The sequence below is a fragment of the Gadus chalcogrammus genome, chromosome 4, assembly GCF_026213295.1.
Source record: "Gadus chalcogrammus isolate NIFS_2021 chromosome 4, NIFS_Gcha_1.0, whole genome shotgun sequence".
Lineage (NCBI taxonomy): Eukaryota > Metazoa > Chordata > Actinopteri > Gadiformes > Gadidae > Gadus > Gadus chalcogrammus.
In genome coordinates, this window is record NC_079415.1 from 6,151,324 (window position 1) to 6,173,749 (window position 22,426).

At 46.8% G+C, this 22,426-nt stretch overlaps 1 protein-coding gene across 1 annotated transcript in view; it reads left to right on the forward strand.

Annotated features, from left to right (window-relative positions):
* grip1 (glutamate receptor interacting protein 1) overlaps positions 1-21,744 on the forward strand; it is a 23,365-nt gene extending 1,621 nt beyond the window's left edge. Inside the window, exons 2-25 of the mRNA XM_056589372.1 lie at positions 3,368-3,448; positions 3,825-3,960; positions 4,151-4,296; positions 6,049-6,132; positions 7,078-7,153; positions 7,604-7,749; positions 8,361-8,508; positions 9,269-9,438; positions 9,554-9,706; positions 9,953-10,102; positions 10,264-10,450; positions 10,667-10,812; positions 10,898-10,978; positions 11,274-11,343; positions 12,321-12,466; positions 13,344-13,488; positions 14,389-14,528; positions 15,523-15,708; positions 16,117-16,258; positions 16,956-17,067; positions 17,547-17,657; positions 18,099-18,215; positions 18,942-19,088; positions 19,653-21,744. Of these exons, the coding sequence (XP_056445347.1) occupies positions 3,368-3,448; positions 3,825-3,960; positions 4,151-4,296; positions 6,049-6,132; positions 7,078-7,153; positions 7,604-7,749; positions 8,361-8,508; positions 9,269-9,438; positions 9,554-9,706; positions 9,953-10,102; positions 10,264-10,450; positions 10,667-10,812; positions 10,898-10,978; positions 11,274-11,343; positions 12,321-12,466; positions 13,344-13,488; positions 14,389-14,528; positions 15,523-15,708; positions 16,117-16,258; positions 16,956-17,067; positions 17,547-17,657; positions 18,099-18,215; positions 18,942-19,088; positions 19,653-19,886 (3,254 nt within the window). The 3' untranslated portion in view covers positions 19,887-21,744. The remainder of the gene's footprint in view (positions 1-3,367; positions 3,449-3,824; positions 3,961-4,150; positions 4,297-6,048; positions 6,133-7,077; positions 7,154-7,603; positions 7,750-8,360; positions 8,509-9,268; positions 9,439-9,553; positions 9,707-9,952; positions 10,103-10,263; positions 10,451-10,666; positions 10,813-10,897; positions 10,979-11,273; positions 11,344-12,320; positions 12,467-13,343; positions 13,489-14,388; positions 14,529-15,522; positions 15,709-16,116; positions 16,259-16,955; positions 17,068-17,546; positions 17,658-18,098; positions 18,216-18,941; positions 19,089-19,652) is intronic.
* Positions 21,745-22,426: the final 682 nt, after the last annotated feature.

Here is a 22,426-nt window from a genome sequence, read left to right on the forward strand (position 1 = left end):
AGCAACCAAAGGTAGAGCGAGAGAGAGAGAGAGAGAGAGCGAGAGACGTTTGTGTGTCTGTACATGTGTGTCTCTACGAGTGTGTCTGTGCGTGTGTCTGTACATGTGTCTGTATGTATCTGTATTTGTGTGTCTAAGTGTGTGTCTGTACATGTGCGTGTCCGTACGTGTTAGTCTGTACGTGTGCGTTCCATGTGTCCATGTGTACGCGTCCCGATGATGTCGATCATGAGTTCTATGGAGGAGAGCAGCAGCTGGTCTTGGCTGTAATCCTCCTCCTCATCAGGACTGCGAGGCTGTGATCTCCTCCAGAGGGTGAGGCTGCTTCTTGGAAAAGGAGGGTCTGATGGAAGAGAGGAGCTGGTTTTCAGTAGTAATATGAGGTTCTTCTCCAATAGCACTAGGAGGCTATAGGTCTTCGATAGTACTGTAGGGTGTAGTTGAGGGCCGAAACGATTAATCGTATTCAAACCGTCAGCGTGATTCAATACAACGCGATTTGCAAACGCAGTGGCTGCGAAAAACAAACAAAAAACTATTTATTTTTATTTTTCGGGTAACTGTAACTGTTACTGACTGGAGATATTAAGATTCGTATCTCTTTTTCTTTTACAATTCCTTCATTTAAATAAAGGTATTATAATATAAATTCATGCATCTATTCATCTCAACACATAGGCCTGGCCTCAAGGAAAGAGCAGTTAATATGTTGACTGCATACAATGTTGTGTTGGTCATAATATAGAATTATTTATGGCTTGTGTAAAGTGAATAATACAGAACATAAGGAACTTTAAAAGAAAAATCGCATACTATATCGCAATATTGGTTGTAATCACAGTTCGATTATTTCCCCAAATCGTGTAGCCCTTGTGTAGATCTGCAGTAGTACTATAGGGTGTAGATCTGTAGTAGTACTATAGGGTGTAGATCTGTAGTAGTACTATTGGGTGTAGATCTGTAGTAGTACTATAGGGTGTAGATCTGTAGTAGTACTATAGGGTGTAGATCTGTAGTAGTACTATAGGGTGTAGATCTGTAGTAGTACTATTGGGTGTAGATCTGTAGTAGTACTATAGGGTGTAGATCTGTAGTAGTACTATAGGGTGTAGATCTGTAGTAGTACTATAGGGTGTAGATCGGTAGTAGTACTATAGGGTGTAGATCTGTAGTAGTACTATAGGGTGTAGATCTGCAGCAGTACTATAGGGTGTAGATCTGTAGTAGTACTATTGGGCGTAGATCTGTAGTAGTACTATAGGGTGTATATCTGTAGTAGTACTATAGGGTGCTGATCTCAGTAGTACTATAGGGTGTAGATCTGTAGTAGTACTAGGCGGTGTAGATCTTCAGTAGTACTAGGCGGTGTAGATCTTCAGTAGTACTAGACGGTGTAGATCTTCAGTAGTACTGGGCAGTGTAGATCTTCAGTAGTACTAGACGGTGTAGATCTTCAGTAGTACTGGGCAGTGTAGATCTTCAGTAGTACTAGACGGTGTAGATCTTCAGTAGTACTGGGCAGTGTAGATCTTCAGTAGTACTAGGCGGTGTAGATCTTCAGTAGTACTAGGCGGTGTAGATCTTCAGTAGTACTAGGCGGTGTAGATCTTCACTAGTACTAGGCTCTGTGTTGTGGTACCAGGGAGTCATGGTCTGTTACTCTACAACTCTTCTTCACCTCATGGGCACAAAGCAACTCCTGGTTTAGGAGCACAAGGAGTAGTAATATAGTAGGAGTAGTAGTGGTATAGTAGCAATCATATTAGCATAGTAAGAGTAGTAGGAATATTAGTAGTAGTAGTAGTAATACCAGTATCGTAGGAATAGTAGCAGTATAGTAGTACTAGTATAGTAGCAGCAATTGTAGTATATTATTGTAGTTCTAGTAGTAGTAGCAGTAGTAGTAGTAGTGATATAGTAGAAGCGGTAGTAAAGTATTAGTAGTATATTGGTACTTAATAGCAGTAGTATAGTAGTAATAGTATAGAAGTATTAGTAGTATAGTAGCAGTAATAGAATAGTAGCAGTGGTATCATAGCAGTAGTAATAGTAGCAGTAGTAGTATAGTAGTTGTATAGTAGAAGTAGTAGTATAGCATAAGGAGAATAGTTATAGTAGTAGCATAGTAGTTGTATAGTAGAAGTAGTATAGTTATAGTAGTAGTATAGTAGTAGCAGTAGTAGTATAGCAGTAGTAGTAGTATAGTAGGAGTAGTAGTAGCAGTAGTAGTATAGCATAAGGAGAATAGTTATAGTAGTAGCATAGTAGTTGTATAGTAGAAGTAGTATAGTTATAGTAGTAGTATAGTAGTAGCAGTAGTAGTATAGCAGTAGTAGTAGTATAGTAGTTGTATAGTAGGAGTAATAGTAGCAGTAGTAGTATATCATAAGTAGAATAGTTATAGTAGTAGCATAGTAGTTGTATAGTAGAAGTAGTATAGTTATAGTAGTAGTATAGTAGTAGCAGTAGTAGTATAGTAGAAGTAGTATAGTTATAGTAGTAGTATAGTAGTAGTAGTATAGTAGTCGTACTACTAGATTCTCTGGTTAGAAGCATAACTAAACATGTGTTCATTAATGTTATGAAAAAATCTTTAGCTTAGATGGAAAATATGATGATGATATTGTTGAGCTGAACTCTAAACGTATTACTACTGTGAAGCAGCAAGCGGATCTGACCTACATCTGAGGAGGGGGAGGGACACACACACACACACACACACACACACACACACACACACACACACACACACACACACACACACACACACACACACACACACACACACACACACACACACACACACACACACACACACACACACACACACACACACACACACACACACATACCCACACACACACAGCGAGTCATTGGCTGCGTACATGATGTGTATTTGCATGACAATAGAGCTTCTTATGAATTGAGTCAAGACACATCTTAGTCTCTGCTCTACTCTCTGTTCTATGCTGCTCTACTCCGTTTTACTCTGCTCTACTCTGTGTTCTATTTTGGTTCTGTTCTATTCTCTGTTCTATTATCTGCTCTATTCGGTTGTATTCTCTGTTCTATTCTACTACAGTGGGTTCTACTCTCTGTTCTACTCAGTTCTACTACAGTGGGCTCTATTCTATTCTATGACAGTGGGTTATATTTTCTTCTACTACAGTGGGTTCTCTTCTGTTCTACTACAGTTGGTTCTACTCTGTTCTACTACAGTGGGTTCTATTCCCGGTTCTATTCTGTTCTACTGCAGTGGGTTCTATTCTCGGTTCTATTCTGTTCTACAATTATAGTTTATATTCAGTTGTACTACAGTGGCTTCTACTTTGTGCTCTACTACAGTGGATTCTACTCTGTTTTTCAGATGAGGGTCCGTATGGGAAACATTCTGGGGGGTCGCGACCTCCTGATGGAACCCTGGCGATCAGAAGACAAAGTATCCCAGGTAACACACAAACAAACGCATACACACACACACACACACACACACACACACACACACACACACACACACACACACACACACACACACACACACACACACACACACACACACACACACACACACACACACCCACACAAACGGACACACACACACACACACACACCACACACACACACACACACACACACACACACACACACACACGGACACACAGACACCATCACACACACACACACACACACACACACACACACACACACACACACACACACACACACACACACACACACACACACACACACACACACACACACACACACACACACACACACACACACACAGAAATGCTGACAGACAGCTATACTGTGTGTTCCAGAGGAGTTCCGCGGTTGCTCATTGGTGGAGCTGGTGAAGAAGGAGGGGTCGACTCTGGGCCTGACCGTCTCCGGGGGCATTGACAAGGATGGCAAGCCCCGTGTGTCAAACCTGAGGCAGGGGGGCACCGCCGCCAGGTAACAGCTAACTAACCAGCTTAATAACCAGCTAACTAACCTGAGACAGGGCAGGGCCGCCGCTAGGTAACAGCTAACTAACCAGCTAGCTAACCTGAGGCAGGGGGGCACCGCCGGCAGGTAACCAACTAATTAACTTTCTAGCTGACGAGCTAGCTTACTAGCTGAAGTAACCAGTGCCGTCTCGTAGGAGCGACCAGCTGGTGGTGGGCGACTACATCCGCTCGGTCAACGGCATCAACTTGAACAAGTTCCGCCACGACGACATCATCAGCCTGCTGAAGAACGTGGGGGAGAGGGTGGTGCTGGAGGTGGAGTACGAGCTGCCCACGCTAGGTACACGCACACACACACACACACACACACACACACGCACGCACACACACAGAGACACATAGCACGCACACACACACCTAAACACACACACACACACACACACACACACACACACACAGACACACACAGGGTGCTGCTGGAGGTGGAGTACGAGCTGCTCACGCTAGCTTATGAGGGGCCGAATGGGACACTATTCAGAATTAGCATTCGCATACATATATGGAACCAACCTCATTCACATACTATACTGAAAAACTTGCACACATACAAGTGAAAAGCTTTTACATACACAACTGAAACACTCTCACACAAACAACCGAAAAATTATACGCTCACATATACAACTGAAAAGCTTGCATAAAAACGATTGAAACCTTTTACATGGACTACTGAAATGCTTTCACGCATACTAGTAAAGTGTTCTCATATGCACAGCTGAAAAATGTCCTCTCACACGCACATATAAAACCATTCACATGCTAAACTGAAAACCTCACAAATACACAAGTGAAAGCTTTTACATACACAACTGAAACACCTTCACTCAAACAACTGAAAAGCTCTCGTAACATCTAGTGAAAACCTTTACACAGACTACTGAAATGCTGTCACACATCCTAGTGAGATGTGCTCATATACCAGCTGGAAAATTGTCTCTCGCATACACATGTGAAACTATTCACACAGTGAAAACCTCAGACATGTATGTGAAAGTGTTTCACTCAGATATGTGTTAGGATTTCAGTGAAAACGGAAGGCATTTCAGTGAGAACGGAAGGCATTTAAATGAAAACGAAAGGCATTTCAGTGAAAACGGAAGGCGTTCAGTTGAACAGAAGGTGGTAGAAAAAAGAAAGCGCGCAATTCAGACAAATAATAGGCACAGACATATGCTAGAGATACAGGCGCTACAATGATGTCTGCTCAACATATCTTCCTCCTCAATTTTTCACCTAGAGACTCCATTCAAATTTGAAAATGTTCAGAATAGCTTGAATCGCGCGCAAATTTTCTGATTTTTTAAATATTTTATACTTTTAACATATTCTACTTTTAGAATATCTTTTTAAGATATTCTAAAAATACTATCTTTTTTTAACATGGGGGTCAATGGGAGGCCTCCTCTGGTGCTTCAACTGTTTTTATCAATTTTCAACCGTTTATCTTCTTCTATCAAATCTACACACCTCTACACATGGTGGGTCTGGCGGGTCAGGTGGTCCACACCGAGACCACCGAGGTCCAGTTGCTAAGTGACAGGAATTTCGATATCATTTAAACTTTCTTCAGAATCACAGTTTTAGTTTCATACCGGCTTCGTTTTCAGTTGGTCTCATTGATTTACGTTGACGCTGGAGCGTGAGGACGTTCAGCATTGTTGCCAGATTGGGCAGTTTTTCCCGCACTATTGGGCTACTTTTAATCACGCATTGGCTCACTATTCACTTAAACACACACACAAACACACACACACACACACACACACACACACACACACACACACACACACACACACACACACACACACACACACACACACACACACACACACACACACACACACACACACACACGCATGCACGTAGACACACAAACACACACACAAACACACACACACAAGCAGACAGACAGAATCACAGAATCACAGACAGAGTAGAGGGGGGTGTGTGGTCTGACTGTTAATAAAGTTGTGTTAGTAGTATTGAGTGTTAATACATTTGCAGTGTTGAGTGTTAATAAAGTTGTGTTCAGCCATCCAGGGCGCGGGCGTTCTGTTCAAGACCCTGGAGGTGACGCTGCACAAGGAGGGGAACACCTTCGGCTTCGTGACACGAGGTAACCGGGTACACACCAAGTACACTATAATACACACCGAGTACACTATAGATAGATCATACCAAGTACACTATAGCACACACCAAGTACACTATCTCAATTACAATTACAATTAGGCCATTCACTTTTTAAAAGAGCCTTTTGCTAATTTCCCTTTTACTGTTTATGTATTATATGTTTTAACAACCCCTTTTATTTAATTTTTTCTGTCTCTTAAACTCTGTAGCACTTTGAGTTTTTTGAATGTAAATTGCTCTGCAAATTAAATATATTATTATTATTATTATTTAGCAGACGCTTTTATCCAAAGCGACTTGCATCGGTTAATACGCACATTGACACACCGACGGCAGAGTCAACCATGCAAGGCGACAGCCTTAAGTGTCTTGCTCAGGGACACATCAAGTACACACCAAGTACACTATAGTACACACCAAGCACACTATAGTACACACAAAGTACACTATAGTACACCAAGTACACTCTCTATAGTACACATTAAGTACACCATCTCTAGAGTACACACTAAGTACATTTTAGTACACACCAAGTACACTATAGAACACAAAGTACACTATCTCTATAGTACACACTAAGTACACTATCTCTATGGTACACTATCTCTGTAGTACACACTCAGTACACATTAAGTACACAATCTCTATTGTATACTTTGTACTATACTGTGTACATAGTGAGAGACAAACTAAGTTTCGTTCTTCTATTTGTCTTGTACATTTGTTGTAATTGACAATGAAGCTGACTTTGACTTTGACTTGACTTCTATCTCTATACAATACATGATGCAGTACATGTATTATGCACCCAGATTTTACTGACGCTGTGTGTGTGTGTGTTTGCGTGTGTGTTTGTGTGTGTGTGTGTGTGTGTGTGTGTGTGTGTGTGTGTGTGTGTGTGTGTGCGTGTGTTTGTGTGTGCGTGTAGGCGGGGCCCACGAGGACAGGAATAAGTCGCGCCCCATCGTCATAACAACGCTCCGGCCAGGTGGGGCGGCTGACAGGTGAGAGGAGGTCTGACTGCATCTAACTGGATCAGTAGTGCTGGGTACTGGTCTGAACCCAGTGCAGGACTGGTTCTGGGGGGAACACATTCTGAATAGAGCTCCCATTAGAAATCTCTCTCTCTCTCTCTCTCTCTCTCTCTCTCTCTCTCTCTCTCTCTCTCTCTCTCTCTCTCTCTCTCTCTCTCTCTCTCTCTCACTCTCTCTCTCTCTCTCTCTCTCTCTCTTTATTTCTCTCACTCCCCCCTCTCCCGCTCCCCCCGCCTCTCTCTCTCTCTCTTTCTTTCTCTCTCTCCCCCGTCTCTCTTTCTCTCTCCCCCGTCTCTCTTTCTCTCTCTCTCTCTCTCTCTCTCTCTCTCTCTCTCTCTCTCTCTCTCTCTCTCTCTCTCTCTCTCTCTCTCTCTCTCTCTCTCTCTCTCTCTCTCTCTCCCTCTCTCTCTCTCTCTCTAGAGAGGGCACCATCAAGCCGGGGGATCGACTGCTCAGCATCGATGGGATTCGTCTCCATGGCACCAGCCAATCAGAGGCCATGAGCATCCTGAAGCAGTGCGGCCAGGAGGCTACGCTGCTGCTAGAGTACGACGTCTCCATCATGGGTAACTACAGCTATAACTAGTACTATAAGTAGTACTGCTAGTATCATAACTAGTTATAGTAGTACCATAACTAGTACTACTAGTACCATAACTAGTACTATACCCTGCTGATAGAGTACCATGTGTCCATCATTGGTAACTACAGCTATAACTAGTACTATAACTAGTAGTACTAGTATACTAAATAATTATACTAGTATCATAACTAGTACTACTAGTACCGTAACTAGTACTACACCCTGCTGATAGAGTACGACGTGTACGTCATGGGTAACTCACTATAACTATAACTAGTACTACTTGTACTACACCCTGCTGATAGAGTACCACGTGTCCATCCTGGGTAACTATCACAATAACTACCATAGCTAGTAATACCAGTACATAATATAACTATAACTACATCCTGCTGATAGAGTACCACATGTCCATCATGGGTAACTATAACCATAACTAGTACTACTAGTGCTAAGTAGTCATACACCCTACTGGTTGAGTACGACGTGTCCATCATGGGCAGTACTAGTAGTACTAGTACTACCATAACTAGCACTACAAGTACTAGTAGTAATACTTGTAGTAGTAGTAGTAATCCAAACCTTCCCTTCCAGACTCGGTTGCCACGGCGTCAGGTCCATTGCTTGTGGAGGTTGCCAAGGCCACGGGCTCCAGCCTGGGCGTGGCTCTGTCCACCGCCGTCTACTGTAACAAGCAGGTCATCATCATAGACAAGGTGAAGCCTGGCAGCATCGCAGACCGGTAAGACCCCTAAACAACAGCACTGACCCCTGAACCCTAACCCTAAACACTATCCCCTGACCCTAAACACTAACCCCTGACCCTAAACACTAACCCCTGACCCTAAACACTAACCCCTAACCCTAACCACAGACCCTAACCCCTGACCCTAAACACTAACCCCTGACCCTAAACACTAACCCCTGACCCTAAACACTAACCCCTGACCCTAACCACAGACCCTAACCCCTGACCCTAAACACTAACCCCTGACCCTAAACACTAACCCCTGACCCTAAACCCTAACCCCTGACCCTAACCACAGACCCTCACCCCTGACCCTAAACACTAACCCTAAACCTTAACCCTAAAAACTAACCCCTTACCATAACCACTGACCCTAACCCCTGACCCTAAACACTGACCTTAACCCTAAACAACACTGACCCCTGACCCTAACCACTGACCGTAAACAACACTAACACTTACCCCTGACCCAAACCCCTTACCCTAACCCCTGATCCTCACTTTAACCCCTGACCCTAATCCCCTAACCTAACCCTGACCCCAACCCTACCCTGACCCCTGACCTTAACCACAGACCCTGACCTTAACCGTGACCTTACCCCTGACCCTAACCTTAAACCCTGACACCTAACCCTCACCTTAAACCTGACCCCTAACCCTGACCTTAACCCTTACCACTAACCCTGAACTCTGACCTTAACCCTGACCCCTGACCTTAACCTTGACCCTAACCCCTGACCCCATGTGTCTCCAGGTGTGGTGCGCTCCACCCAGGTGACCACATCCTCTCGGTGGACGGCAGCTCCATGGAGTTCTGCTCGCTGGCTGAGGCAACGCAGCTATTGGCTGCTTCCTGTCAGCTGATCAAGATGGAGATCCTCCCCCACCACCAGACCAGACCGGCCATCAAACCCGCGGACCAAGGTTCATATCAGGCCCCCCTAAGGTCCTCTTCCTGATGGGCTCAGGGCTCAATGCAGGGGCTGCGATTAACCCCAAGTGTGTGTGTGTGTGTGTGTGTGTGTGTGTGTGTGTGTAGTCAAGGTGCAGCGCAGTATGCGACCCCTCCCCTGGGAGAGTGGGGGTGTTGGCTCCTCCCCTCCCCCCCTCCCCCCCTACCAGCACTACAACACCTACCACCCTGACCACTCCTCCTCCAGGACCCTGAACCACAACAAGACCACCAACCCCCGTACGTCCTGATCCTCTCCTCTCCTCTCCTCTCCTTTCCTCTCCTCTCCTCCCCTCCTATACCCTCCTCTCCCCTCCTCCTCCTCTCCCCTCCTCCTCCTCTCCTCCCTCCTATCCTTGTGGAGGGAGGAGCCTCTTTGTGATCTAGCAGTGACCTCCCCGTCTGTGTCTCTCTCTGTCTCTCTCTGTCTCTCTCTCTCTCTCTCTCTCTCTCTCTCTCTCTCTCTCTCTCTCTCTCTCTCTGCAGCGCTGGCCCAGTCGTTCTCCCCTGGCTCTATGTCCGCCTATAGTCTCTCGTCCATCAGCATGGGGACCCTGCCCCGGAACATGTATCCCAGCAGCCCCCGCGGCACGCTGCATAAGAGGAAGAGCAAGAAGAAGGACTTCAAGAGCTCTCGTAAGACCACCTTTAACCCCTCAGTCTGACCTCTGACCCCTCAGACTGACCTCTAACCCCTCAGACTGACCTCTGACCTCCAACCCCTCAAACTGACCTCTGACCTCCAACCCCTCAGTCTGACCTCTGACCTCAGTCTGACCTCTGACCTCTCCCCTCAGTGTCCCTGGCGTCCAGTACGGTGGGTCTGGCGGGTCAGGTGGTCCACACCGAGACCACCGAGGTCCTGTTGCTAAGCGACGGCATTATGGGCTTTGGCATCCAGCTGCAGGGGGGGGTGTTTGCCACGGAAACGCTCTCCTCCCCCCCCCTCATCGCCTACATGGACCCGGACAGCCCCGCAGAGAGGTACACTACACACACACACACACACACACACACACACACACACACACACACACACGCACACGCACACGCACACGCACACGCACACGCACACACACACGTGTAAATAATCAATCGTCACTGTGTGTGTGTGTGTGTGTGTGTGTGTGTGTGTGTGGTGTGTGTGTGTGTGTGTGTGTGTGTGTGTGTGTGTGTGTGTGTGTGTGTGTGTGTGTGTAGGTGTGGTATCCTCCAGATAGGTGACAGGATATTGTCCATAAATGGAGTTCCTACTGAAGACTCGACCCTGGAGGAGACCAATCAGCTGCTGAGGGACTCGTCCATCACCGCCCAGCTCACCCTGGACATAGAGTTTGACGTAGCAGGTACACCCCCCCCACACACACACACACACCCCCCCTCCCAGAGCGGTGTCTCCATGACGACTAACCCCCCCGTCCTCCTCTCCAGAGTCGGTGGTTCCCAGTTCAGGAACGTTTCACGTGAAGCTTCCCAAGAAACCCGGAGTGGAGCTGGGCATCACCATCAGCTGTAAGGCCGTCTGTCTCAGCGCCTGTCTGCCTTTACGTCTGTCTGTCTCCACGACGCCTGTCTGTCTCAATGCCTGTCTGTCTTTCTTTGTTTGTCTCTCCATCTGTCTGTCTCTCCCTGTCCGTCTCTCTGAGGGTCTCTCTCCATCTGTCTCTCTGAGGGTCTCTCTCCATCTGTCTCTCTGAGGGTCTCTCTCCATCTGTCTGTCTCTCTGAGGGTCCCTCTGCCTGTCTGTCTCTGATGGTCTCTCTCCCTGTCTGTCTCTCTTATGGTCTCTCTTCCTGTCTGTCTGCAGCTCCCTCTAACAGGAAGTCAGGTGACGCGCTCATCATCTCGGACATCAAGAAGGGCAGCGTGGCACACAGGTACACGTACACACACACACACACACACACACACACACACACACACACACACACACACACACACACACACACACACACACACACACACACACACACACACACACACACACACACACTCAGGTACACACACACCCCTGTCTATCTATACCTATATCAATATCTAGATCTCTTTCTAGAGCTAGAGCTATACCTATATTGATATCGACAACTAATGCTTGTCCATTTAACCTGATCCTCTTTAAATGGCCCAACGCTCCACTTCCCCATGAACACATCGATCTGGTTAGAGTGCGGCCTGGACTCAGTCCTCTATGGGTCATTAGTCCTCTCCGGTTCATTAGTCCTCTATGGGTCATTAGGCCCAAGTCCCCCTGGCGGTGGACGCTATAGCAGCATCCAGAACCAGACTAACCCGCGCTCTTCAGTGGAACTAACTCTGACCGGAGAGGAGACGGAGGGATCCTGAAGATACGAGGCCCCGAGGTCTGTGGTTGAGTTCTCTGAGGCCTCAGGGGTCTCGGAGGTCTCTGAGAAGACGCTAGCACTGCTAGGGCCATGTAGCACGCTAGCACCTCTAGATCACACTAGCGCTTATAAAGCCCACTAGCATCCTAGCATACCATCCTCTTAATGGCCCGCTAGCATCCCCCAGTGGGCGGTGTCGTATCTCTCTGCCCCGAAGGGGGGTGTAGTATCTGTGTCCCCCCCGTCCGGTGGGCGGTGTAGTATCTGTGTCCCCCCGTCCGGTAGGCGGTGTAGTATCTGTGTCCCCCGGTCCGGTGGGCGGTGTAGTATCCCTGGCTGTAGTATCTCTGTAGTATCTCTCTCTCAGGGGTCTCTGAGGTCTCTGAGGTCCGACAGCGTTAAGGCAGCGGGGGAGAGAAGGTGGGGGCTGCTCAGGTCCAGCTTCAGACGTGCTCCCGACCCCTGTGGTCCCCCAGAGGGGGAGAACTGACCTCGCGTGTCCCTGTGAACAGGACAGGCACCCTGGAGCTGGGCGACAAGCTGCTGGCCATCGACAACGTGCGGGTGGAGAGCTGCTCCATGGAGGAGGCGGTGGAGATCCTGCAGCAGTGTGAGGAGCTGGTGAAGCTGAAGATACGTAAAGACGAGGACAACTCAGGTACCTGATCTACTGACCACAGCTCTAGGTCTAGATGTAGAGAGACATCTCTATACACAGGGGTGCACATGATCTTACTCAGGTGAGTTACAGGAGATGGTGTTTGGTACGCACCCCGCACATAGCCCCAGACGTGGCATCTGATCTTAATAAACGTACCCAGTTTCACAAAGGAGAGTCCATTTTCAATCCACAACTTCTTAAGCACAGCAGTGTTTTTTGCTCCACCTTTTTTTTTTATCAAACTGCAGCAACTTGACCACGGAGCGTTTGAATGTCTCACATTAAGGAACGTTGCAATCAGCTGATTTTGCAAAGTTCTCCAGTGTGTGCACGGTGCACAGCGCACACACATCGCACATGACCGCACATGTCAGTTTGCTAATCATTCCTTTCGAGCCATGGCACATCTTGGCGCCACAGTTCGGAAGAAAAAATGCTCCAACTTCGTTTGCCTTTTCTTTGCAGGTGGCGAATGCCACCTGCAAAGAAGTAGCTTCTCAATGTATTTAGTTTTTGGATATTTTTTCGATCTCCCGTTAGTTACGCAAAAGCGTTGTAGTGACGTAACGCATCCCTGATTATGGGCGCGCATGCGTACTTGCGTACCAGTTATGTGCACCCCTGTCTATAAAACACTAGATGCATAGAAATGTCTCTCTAGATGAACCCTCTTACAGAGAGCGCTAAAGGTTTAGCCTCTAGTGGATTGGCATCCAGTGTGTTGTGTCCACCATTTAATGAAACCCTGGTGGAACCCAACCTCAAACCTTGTCTGTGTGTGTGTGTGTGTCTGTGTGTTTGTGTGCGTGTGTGTGTGTGTATGTGTGTCCTTGCATGTGTGTGTGCGTGTGTGTGTGTGTGTGTGCGTGTGTAGATGAGCAGGACCTGTCCGGCAGCATCATCTACACGGTGGAGCTGCAGCGGTACGGCGGTCCGCTGGGCATCACCATCTCTGGGACCGAGGAGCCCTTCGACCCCATCATCATCTCCTCGCTGACCGGGGGCGGCTTGGCCGAGAGGTAACCTGTAGCTGGCCCCGCTAGGGCCCTGGAGCACGCTAACACTGCTAGGGCCCTGGAGCACGCTAACACCGCTAGGGCCCTGGAGCACGCTAACACCGCTAGGGCACTGTATCACTGGACCCGCTAGGGCCCTGGAGCACGCTAACACCGCTAGGGCTCTGGAGCACGCTAACACCGCTAGGGCCCTGGAGCTAGTTAACACCGCTAGGGCCCTGTAGCACGCTAACACCGCTAGGGCCCTGTAGCACGCTAACACTGCTAGGGCCCTGTAGCGCGCTAACACCGCCAGGGCCCTGTAGCACGCTAACAACGCTAGGACCCTGTAGCACGCTAACTCTGGTAGGGCCCTGGAGCACGCTAACTCCGCTAGGGCCCTATAGCATGCTAATAGCGCTAGAGCCGCTGTAACATGCAAACACCGCTCGGGCCATGTAGCGCGCTAACACCGCTAGGGCCCTGTAGCATGCTAACACCTCTAGGACCCTGTAGCACTGGACCTGCTAGGGCCCTGGAGCACGCTAACACCGCCAGGGCCCTGTAGCATGCTAACACCACGAAGGGCCCTATACACCTTAAGAGCGTCTATAGCAAGCTGGCCCTGCTAGGGCCCTTTAGCACGCTAACACCGCTAAGACCCTATAGCACGCTAACAGCGCTAGGGCCCTGTAGCCCGCTAACAGCGTTAGAGCTGCTATAGCATGCGAACACCGCTGGGCCCTATAGCACCCAAGCGCCTCTAGATCACACTGGGGCATCTAAAGCCGACTAGCATCCTAGCATACCATCCTCTTAATGGCATCTTTAAAGCACTCTAGCATCTTCCTAGCAAGCAAGCCCCTTTAGAGTACACTAGCAACTTAAGCATGCGCTCCCATCAATGACCTCGTTGTGCTCCAGGACGGGGGCGATCCACGTGGGCGACCGCATCCTGGCCATCAACAGCAGCAGCCTGAAGGGGAAGCCGCTCAGCGAGGCCATCAGCCTGCTGCAGCAGGCGGGGGAGACCGTCACACTGAAGATCAAGAAGCAGCAGGACTGTAAGATACACACACACACACACACACACACACACACACACACACACACACACACACACACACACACACACACACACACACACACACACACACACACACACACACACACACAGCTTTATATACATGTATCTGTTAGGGCTGTAAAATATACACGCATAGAATAAACACAACCAGCTTTATATGTATGTGTTAGGGCTGGGTGATGAACACCTTAATAAAAGCCAGAATAGTGGTTAGGGTTAGATGATATGATGTTGTTCTCCGGGTTAGATGATGATGTTCTCTGGGTTAGATGATGATGTTCTCTCAGTTAGGGTTGGATGATGTTCTCTGGGTTAGATGAAGTTGATCTCTTTGTTAGGGTGGGATGATGATATTCTCTGGGTTAGATCATGATGTTCTCTGGGTTATATGATGACGATGTTCTCTGGGTTAAATTATGTTGGTCTCTGGGTTAGATGATGATGTTCTCTGGGTTAGGGTTAGATGATGTTTTCTGGGTTAGATGATGAGGTTTTCTTGGTTAGGGTTAGGCAAAGTTTCTCTGGGTTAGATGTTGATGTTCTCTCGGTTAGGGTTTGATGATGATGTTCTCTGGGTTAGATGATGATGTTCTCTAGGTTTGATGATGATGTTCTCTGGGTTAGATGATGATGTTCTCTGGGTTAGATAATAATAATAATAATAATACATTTAATTTAGAGGCGCCTTTCAAGACACCCAAGGTCACCTTACATAGCATATAGTCATCATACATTTTTTTTAAAAAACAAGACATTGTGGAAAAAATAAATAAATAAATAAATAAACATAAGCAATAAGAAATAAATAAAACAAAAACAAGACAAAACAAAACAAAGAAAAAAAAAACAATCAAAAGAGATGATGATGTTCTCTGGGTTTGAAGATGATGTTCTCTGGGTTAGATGATGATGTTCTCTGGGTTTGATGATGATGTTCTCTGGGTTTGATGATGATGTTCTCTGGGTTCCAGTGTCCAGCCCCAAGTCGTGTGCGGTCAGCTCCTCTGGGGGGTTGGAGTCAGAGCCTGGTGAGGAGGAAGAGCCTGTTGTGGTGGCCCTGCCACCCGGTCAGAGGGCGTACAGCACCCTGCCGTCGGTGGACAGTGCAGTGGAGTCCTGGGACGGCTCCACCGTTGACAGCGTGCTCAACCACGCCGGTACGTATTATTATATATATAACAATGATTGGCTAACACCAACCTTCTGACCCCCGTCACAAGATCAAGCACCGTACATATAGGAGACAGAGCTTTCGCCACTGCTGCCCCCACCCTCTCGAACTCCCTCCTCCCAAACATACACAACTCAGACTCAATAACCTCATTCAAAGTCAACTCAAAGACACCTGACCCCACCCATACCACACCTGATTCTAACCAAAACCTTATTTTATTTCGAATTTTGTTTTCTTGTGTCTTTGAGTGAAAAAAAATGAAAAAAGCGCAACATAAATTCTATCTATTACTATTATTATTATTTTAATTTTATTTTTTATTATTATTATATTATTATCTTGTCTGGACTCCTGGGCAGGACTTTTGAGTGTAGCTCCTCTCTGTCTCCAGGCTACCATTCCTACAGTTTCAACGAGTGGCGCAGCCCAAAGACAAACAACATCCAATCATCCACCGCCCCCCGCCAGAGAACCAATCCTCTGTCAGACCTCGGGCTGAGTGATGACGACTGGGACCGCCCCCCGCTCACCGGGTAAGAGACAGACAGATTAGCATTAGCAGTGATAGCAGCAATGGTTGTGTGTTTAGCTTGATTATAACTAGGCGTAATTTTAGTTTGTTTTAGCTTGATGCTAACTAACAGTAAAGGTAGTGTGTTTTAGCTCGAGGCTAACTAGCAGTAAAGGTTGTGTGTTTAAGCTTGAGGTTAACTAGCCGTAAAGGTAGTGTGTTTAAGCTTGTGGCTAACTAGCAGTAACACTAGTTTGTCTCTGTCTGCAGAGTCAATTATTTCCCCAGTTGCCTAATTTCTGACAGCAGGTATCTGACCTTTAAACTTAAACCCTGCAGCCTAAACCCTTTGCCACCTCCTGCTATATACCAAGACACCACCTGATAATACCCTGATAATACTCAGACACACCTGATAATACCCTGACACCACCTGATAATACCCTGATAATACCCAGACACCACCTGATAATACCCTGATAATACCCCGATAATTCCCTGATAATACCCTGATAATTCCCTGATAATACCCAGACACACCTGATAATACCCTGACACCACCTGATAATACCCTAATAATACCCTGACACCACCTGATAATTCCCTGAGACCACCTGATAATACCCTGATAATACCCAGACACCCCACCCGATTATACCTCACCCTGACAGCCTATTTCTTGCCTAAGCAGCAGCTGTAATGTGACCTCTGACCTCCAGGTTCAGCGTGGGGCCTGACGGGCCTGAACCGGACCAGGAGGAGAACTTCTGGTCCCAGGCGCTGGAGGACCTGGAGACCTGTGGCCAGAGTGGCATATTGAGAGAGCTAGAGGTATGTCTAGCTAACAAGCTACCTACCCTATCAACTAGACAACTAGAGGTACTGCCCTCAGCTAGCTAACACGCTACTTACCCTATCGCCCCTAGACAAATACTGTAGAGGTACAGCCTTCATTAGCTAACACACTACTTATCCTATCAAGTAGACAACTAGAGGTATTGCCTTCAGCTAGCTAACAGGCTACTTTCCATATCAACTAGACAACTAGAGGTACCTCCCTCAGCTAGCTTACAGGCTACCTGCGCGATCAACTAGACAACTAGAGGTACGCCCTTCATTAGCTAACAGACGACTTACCCTATCAACTAGACAGCTAGAGGTATTGCTTTCAACTAGCTTACAGGCTACTTACCCTATCAACTAGACAACTAGAGGTACCGCTCTCAGCTAGCTTACAGGCTACTTATATAGGTCAGGTGATGCCCTGGATAGTGTGTCTTCCTAACGGGCGCCCTAATGGGTCTTTCTAGGCAACCATCATGTCGGGCTCCAGTCTAAGTCTAAACCACGAGCCGCCGCCCCCCCGCTCTGGCCTGGGACGGCAGGCCAGCTTCCAGGAGCACAGCAGCAACCGACCACAGGTACACAACCGTTACACAACCCCTACACAACCTCAGGTACAGAACCCCTACACAACTTAAGGCACACAACCCCCACACAACGGCAGGTACACAACACTACAAAACTCCTACATAACCCCAGGTACACAACCGCTACACAACTCCTACACAACCTCAGGTACACAACCCCTACACAACCTAAGGCCCCCAACCCCTGCACAACCCCAGGTACACAACCGCTACACAACTCCTACACAGTCCCCAGGTACACAACCGCTACACAACTCCTACACAACCTCAGGTACACAACCCCTTCACAACGCCAGGTACACAACCGGTACACAACCCCTACACAACCTCAGGTACACAACCCCTACACAACCTCAGGTACACAACTCCTACACAACCGCTACACAGCCCTGATTGGATGCTGGGTTAATGCTGTGTTGTGATTGGATGCAGGTGGCTCCGCGCTCCAACACCTTGCCCTCCGACCCCGCGCGGAGAGCCTTCGCAGTGAGGAAGATGAAGCAGGAAGTCAGCGACATCCTGACGCAGACCCCAGTGGAGCTACACAAGGTACTAACTACTATTATACTAATACTACTATTACTAAACTATACTACTACTACTACTACTAAACTATATTGCTACTAGAGACCCCAGTGGAGCTACACAAGATACTAACTACTACTATACTACTACTACTGCTAAACTATACTGCTACTACTACTACTATACTATGCTGCTACTACTACTACAGACCCCAGAAGATCTACACAAGGTACTAACTACTACTACGCTATACTGCTACTAGACTACTACTATGTCTACTATACTACTACTACTAAACTATACTGCTACTACAGACCCCAATGGAGCTACACAAGACACTAACCACTACTATACTACTACTACTATACTATACTATACTGCTACTACTACTATTATACTATGCTGCTACTACTACTACAGACCCCAGTGGAGCTACACAAGGTACTAACTACTACTTTACTACTACTACTATACTATACTATACTGCTACTACTACTACAACTACTGCTACCTTAATTATGTTCTTCTGTATTTTCGTCACACTGACATAATCTTAGTCTCTGAAATCCTTTATCCAAACATAACCCTGCAGAGTTAGTGCCTTGCTTTAGCAGTGTGAGTAGAACCCTGCACAATCTGTGTGTGTGTGTGTGCGTGTGTGTGTGTGTGTGTGTGTGTGTGTGTGTGTGTGTGTGTGTGTGTGTGTGTGTGTGTGTGTGTGTGTGTGTGTGTGTGTGTGTGTGTGTGTAGGTGAGTCTGGAGAAGGCCTCTGACGCGGAGGACTTTGGCTTCAGCGTGTCCGACGGTCTGCTGGAGAGAGGAGTCTACATCAACAACATCAAGCAGGGAGGGGCCGCCCACCGGGCCGGCCTGCAGACCTATGACCGCATGCTGCAGGTAGGCCTATCTATTATTTATTATTCTGCTCTAGATAAACCAGGTGTTATACATGATGTATTATTCTGCCCCATATAAACCAGTTGTTATCTATTATTTATTATTCTGCTCTAGATAAACCAGGTGTTATACATAATGTATTATTCTGCTCTAGATAAACCTTGTGGTTATAAATGATGTATTATTCTGCTCTAGATAAACCATGTGGTTATAAATGATGTATTATTCTGCTCTAGATAAACCTTGTGGTTATAAATGATGTATTATTCTGCTCTAGATAAACCTTGTGGTTATAATTGATGTATTATTCTGCTCTAGATAAACCTTGTGGTTATAATTGATGTATTATTCTGCTCTAGATAAACCATGTGGTTATAAATGATGTATTATTCTGCTCTAGATAAACCTTGTGGTTATAAATTATGTATTATTCTGCTCTAGATAAACCATGTGGTTATAAATGATGTATTATTCTGCTCTAGATAAACCATGTGGTTATAAATGATGTATTATTCTGCTCTAGATAAACCTTGTGGTTATAAATGATGTATTATTCTGCTCTAGATAAACCATGTGAGGACGCGGGACTTTGACTGCTGTCTCGTGGTTCCTCTCATCTCGGAGTCTGGAAACAAACTGGAGCTTGTGATCAGCAGAAACCCCGCCTCCTCCTCCCCGACCGCCAATCACAGCCATTCGCTGGGCCCTGGGCATGCCACCCAGCCAACCAGTAGTGAGCTGGGGGCTGAGGAGGAGGGGCACATCATATGGAGCCAACCAGGGGAGGCCTCCTTATAGCAGCGGAGCTACGGCCCGCTAGCCCCAAGCACACCTGGTGGACCAGACCCCTCCCTGGTGGACCAGTGCCCCCTGGTGGACCAGACCACCTGGTGGACCAGACCACCTGGTGGACCACACCCCCCTTGGTGGACCAGACCCCCCCCTGGTAGACCAGGACACAGCAGCACAAAGACCACAACACAGATAGACAGACAGGTAGAGGGAGCGACAGACAGATAGACAGACCGACAGGTAGATGGACAGGTAGTGAGACAGAAGGACAGGTTTTGGTTTTTAGTGCCCCCCCCCCCACCCGAGCACAGTTTGTATGAAAACTCCGCGACGACGCGGAGGTTCAATAAAGAATAATGTTTTTTAGTGTTTACACACGAGGACTGGCCACACTGTGTGTGTGCGTGTGTGTGTGTATTTGTATGTATATGTGTGTGTGTGTGTGTGTGTGTGTGTAGGTGCGTGCATGTGTTTAAGAGACTCAGGCCAGTAAAGTCCCACTCAGCTCTGTGGTTGGCTAATAGACATGCCACCTTTCTTCTGATTGGCTGGAACCAGTCAGAAGCCCCGCCCCCATGTGAGTCACTGTCGTAGAGCACCAAGCATGCCCCTCCCTCATCTATTATGCTACTCAAACCGCGTGTGTTAGTTAGGACGTTTCCATGGTTACTGAATCACTTCCATGATGTAAAAAATAACCTTTTCTACCCCCCTGTGACAAACATGTGTGTGTGACGTGTGTGTGTTGTGTGTGTGCAAGTGCAGCCTACTGATGTTCAAAGCGATGTCACCATCTTGCTGCCTCTACTTCTATATTCACTGTTAACCTTTTGCACCAACCAATAGGAATCCTCCGTCAGCAGAAGCCCATCATGGCCGCTCCTCAGAGGTCAGCAGAGTCTAATTATCTCACTGGATGCCCACAGTAACCTTCCAGCCACAGGAAGTAGCACTATGCTAACCCTCCAGCCACAGGAAGTAGCCCTATGCTATCCCAACCAACAGGAAGTAGCACTATGCTATCTCAACCAACAGGAAGTAGCCCTATGCTATCCGAACTGACAGGAGGTAGCACTATGCTAGCCCTCCACCAACAGGAAGTAGCAATGTCCTAACTCCATTAATAGGAAGTACCACTGTGCTAACCCTCCACTAACCGGAAGTAGCACGATACTAACCCTCAACTTACAGAAATTATCACTGTGCTAACCCTCCAATAACAGAAAGTAGCACTATGCTAACCCTCCTTTAACAGGAAGTATCACTGTGCTAACTCTCAAACAACAGGAAGTAGCACTATGCTAACCCTCCACCAGGAGGAGGCAGCCCTGTGCTAAATGTCTGGGTCAGGGAGTGTTAGGGTGTGAAACCTAAAGCCATAACGTCACTCCACTAAGGCTACCTGATAGACTAGACATGGCTGTGTGTGTGTGTGTGTGTGTGTGTGTGTACTGGTCCAGGTTGCAGGGAGATCTTTGTGAGTTGTTATCACATGTTGTTGTGAACATGGTCTTTCCACTATCAGTAGACTAGATTACATGTTGAATCTGTAGCCTCCGTTTGTCCTTCCGAGAGGAAACACCAAACAAACTGTATTTTTATTTCTAAAAGGACTGGGAGGTTGTAAAGTATTTTTGTACAAATTTAATACTTTGGTAGCATGATCTTCCTGGTGTGTTTTGTGTGTTTATGGAGGAAGTCCAGCAACACAATCAATAAAGACCCTACAAACCAGCGAGTGGTTTCTGTAACACGCTTCAATCAGAAGAGGTACGAGTGCGGAGAGATGAGCACATGGCTCAGCAGGCTGGCTCTGGCCGTCCCCATGTGGACATTTGGGCCCCCAAAGACACCAAGAAAGAAAGCTGCCATTTCTTCAACCAAAAAAAAAATAATTTAAATAAAATGACCAAGCAAGTAGCAAGTGTATTGAAAGCATCTATGTGCCCAGAATTCCATGAAAAAATTATATAGATACAATTAAATTGATAAATCATTATGTTTGGGGTGTAGCAGCACAGCCATCGTGCACATAGCAACATGGATTTAGCTAATCAGCGTCCTGGAATCTGATGCTTAAAGGGTGATGTGGTGTATGGAGGAGTGACACTTGACGTTATCCACGTTATGAACGTATGTTTAGTATCCATAAGTTGGAATGTTTTCCCAAAATGTGTTCCTTAATAAATTAGTTTCGAACCTTTAATCCAAAAAAAGATTCTGTAGGTTTAAATCGCTGGTGTCAACGTGAGATTGGAATTTGGGATTTCGTTTTTTTTTATCTTTTCCTCTTAAAGGGACACTGTGTAATATTTTCAGTCATTTATTACCTCAAATCAACGTATTCATTCATAAATAAGTCCTCATTGGTGTAAAATGATCTCTGCCAAAAATCTCACTTATCCTCCTGAGCGAAGAATAATTAACATGTCGTTACACAGGACGGTATAAGCTTCATGGAGGCTTCCATGTTCTTCCGGTCTATGAACTGCCGAGAGGGACAAAAAGCACTACGTGGTACAGGAAACGCGTTTTCACTCTGAGCC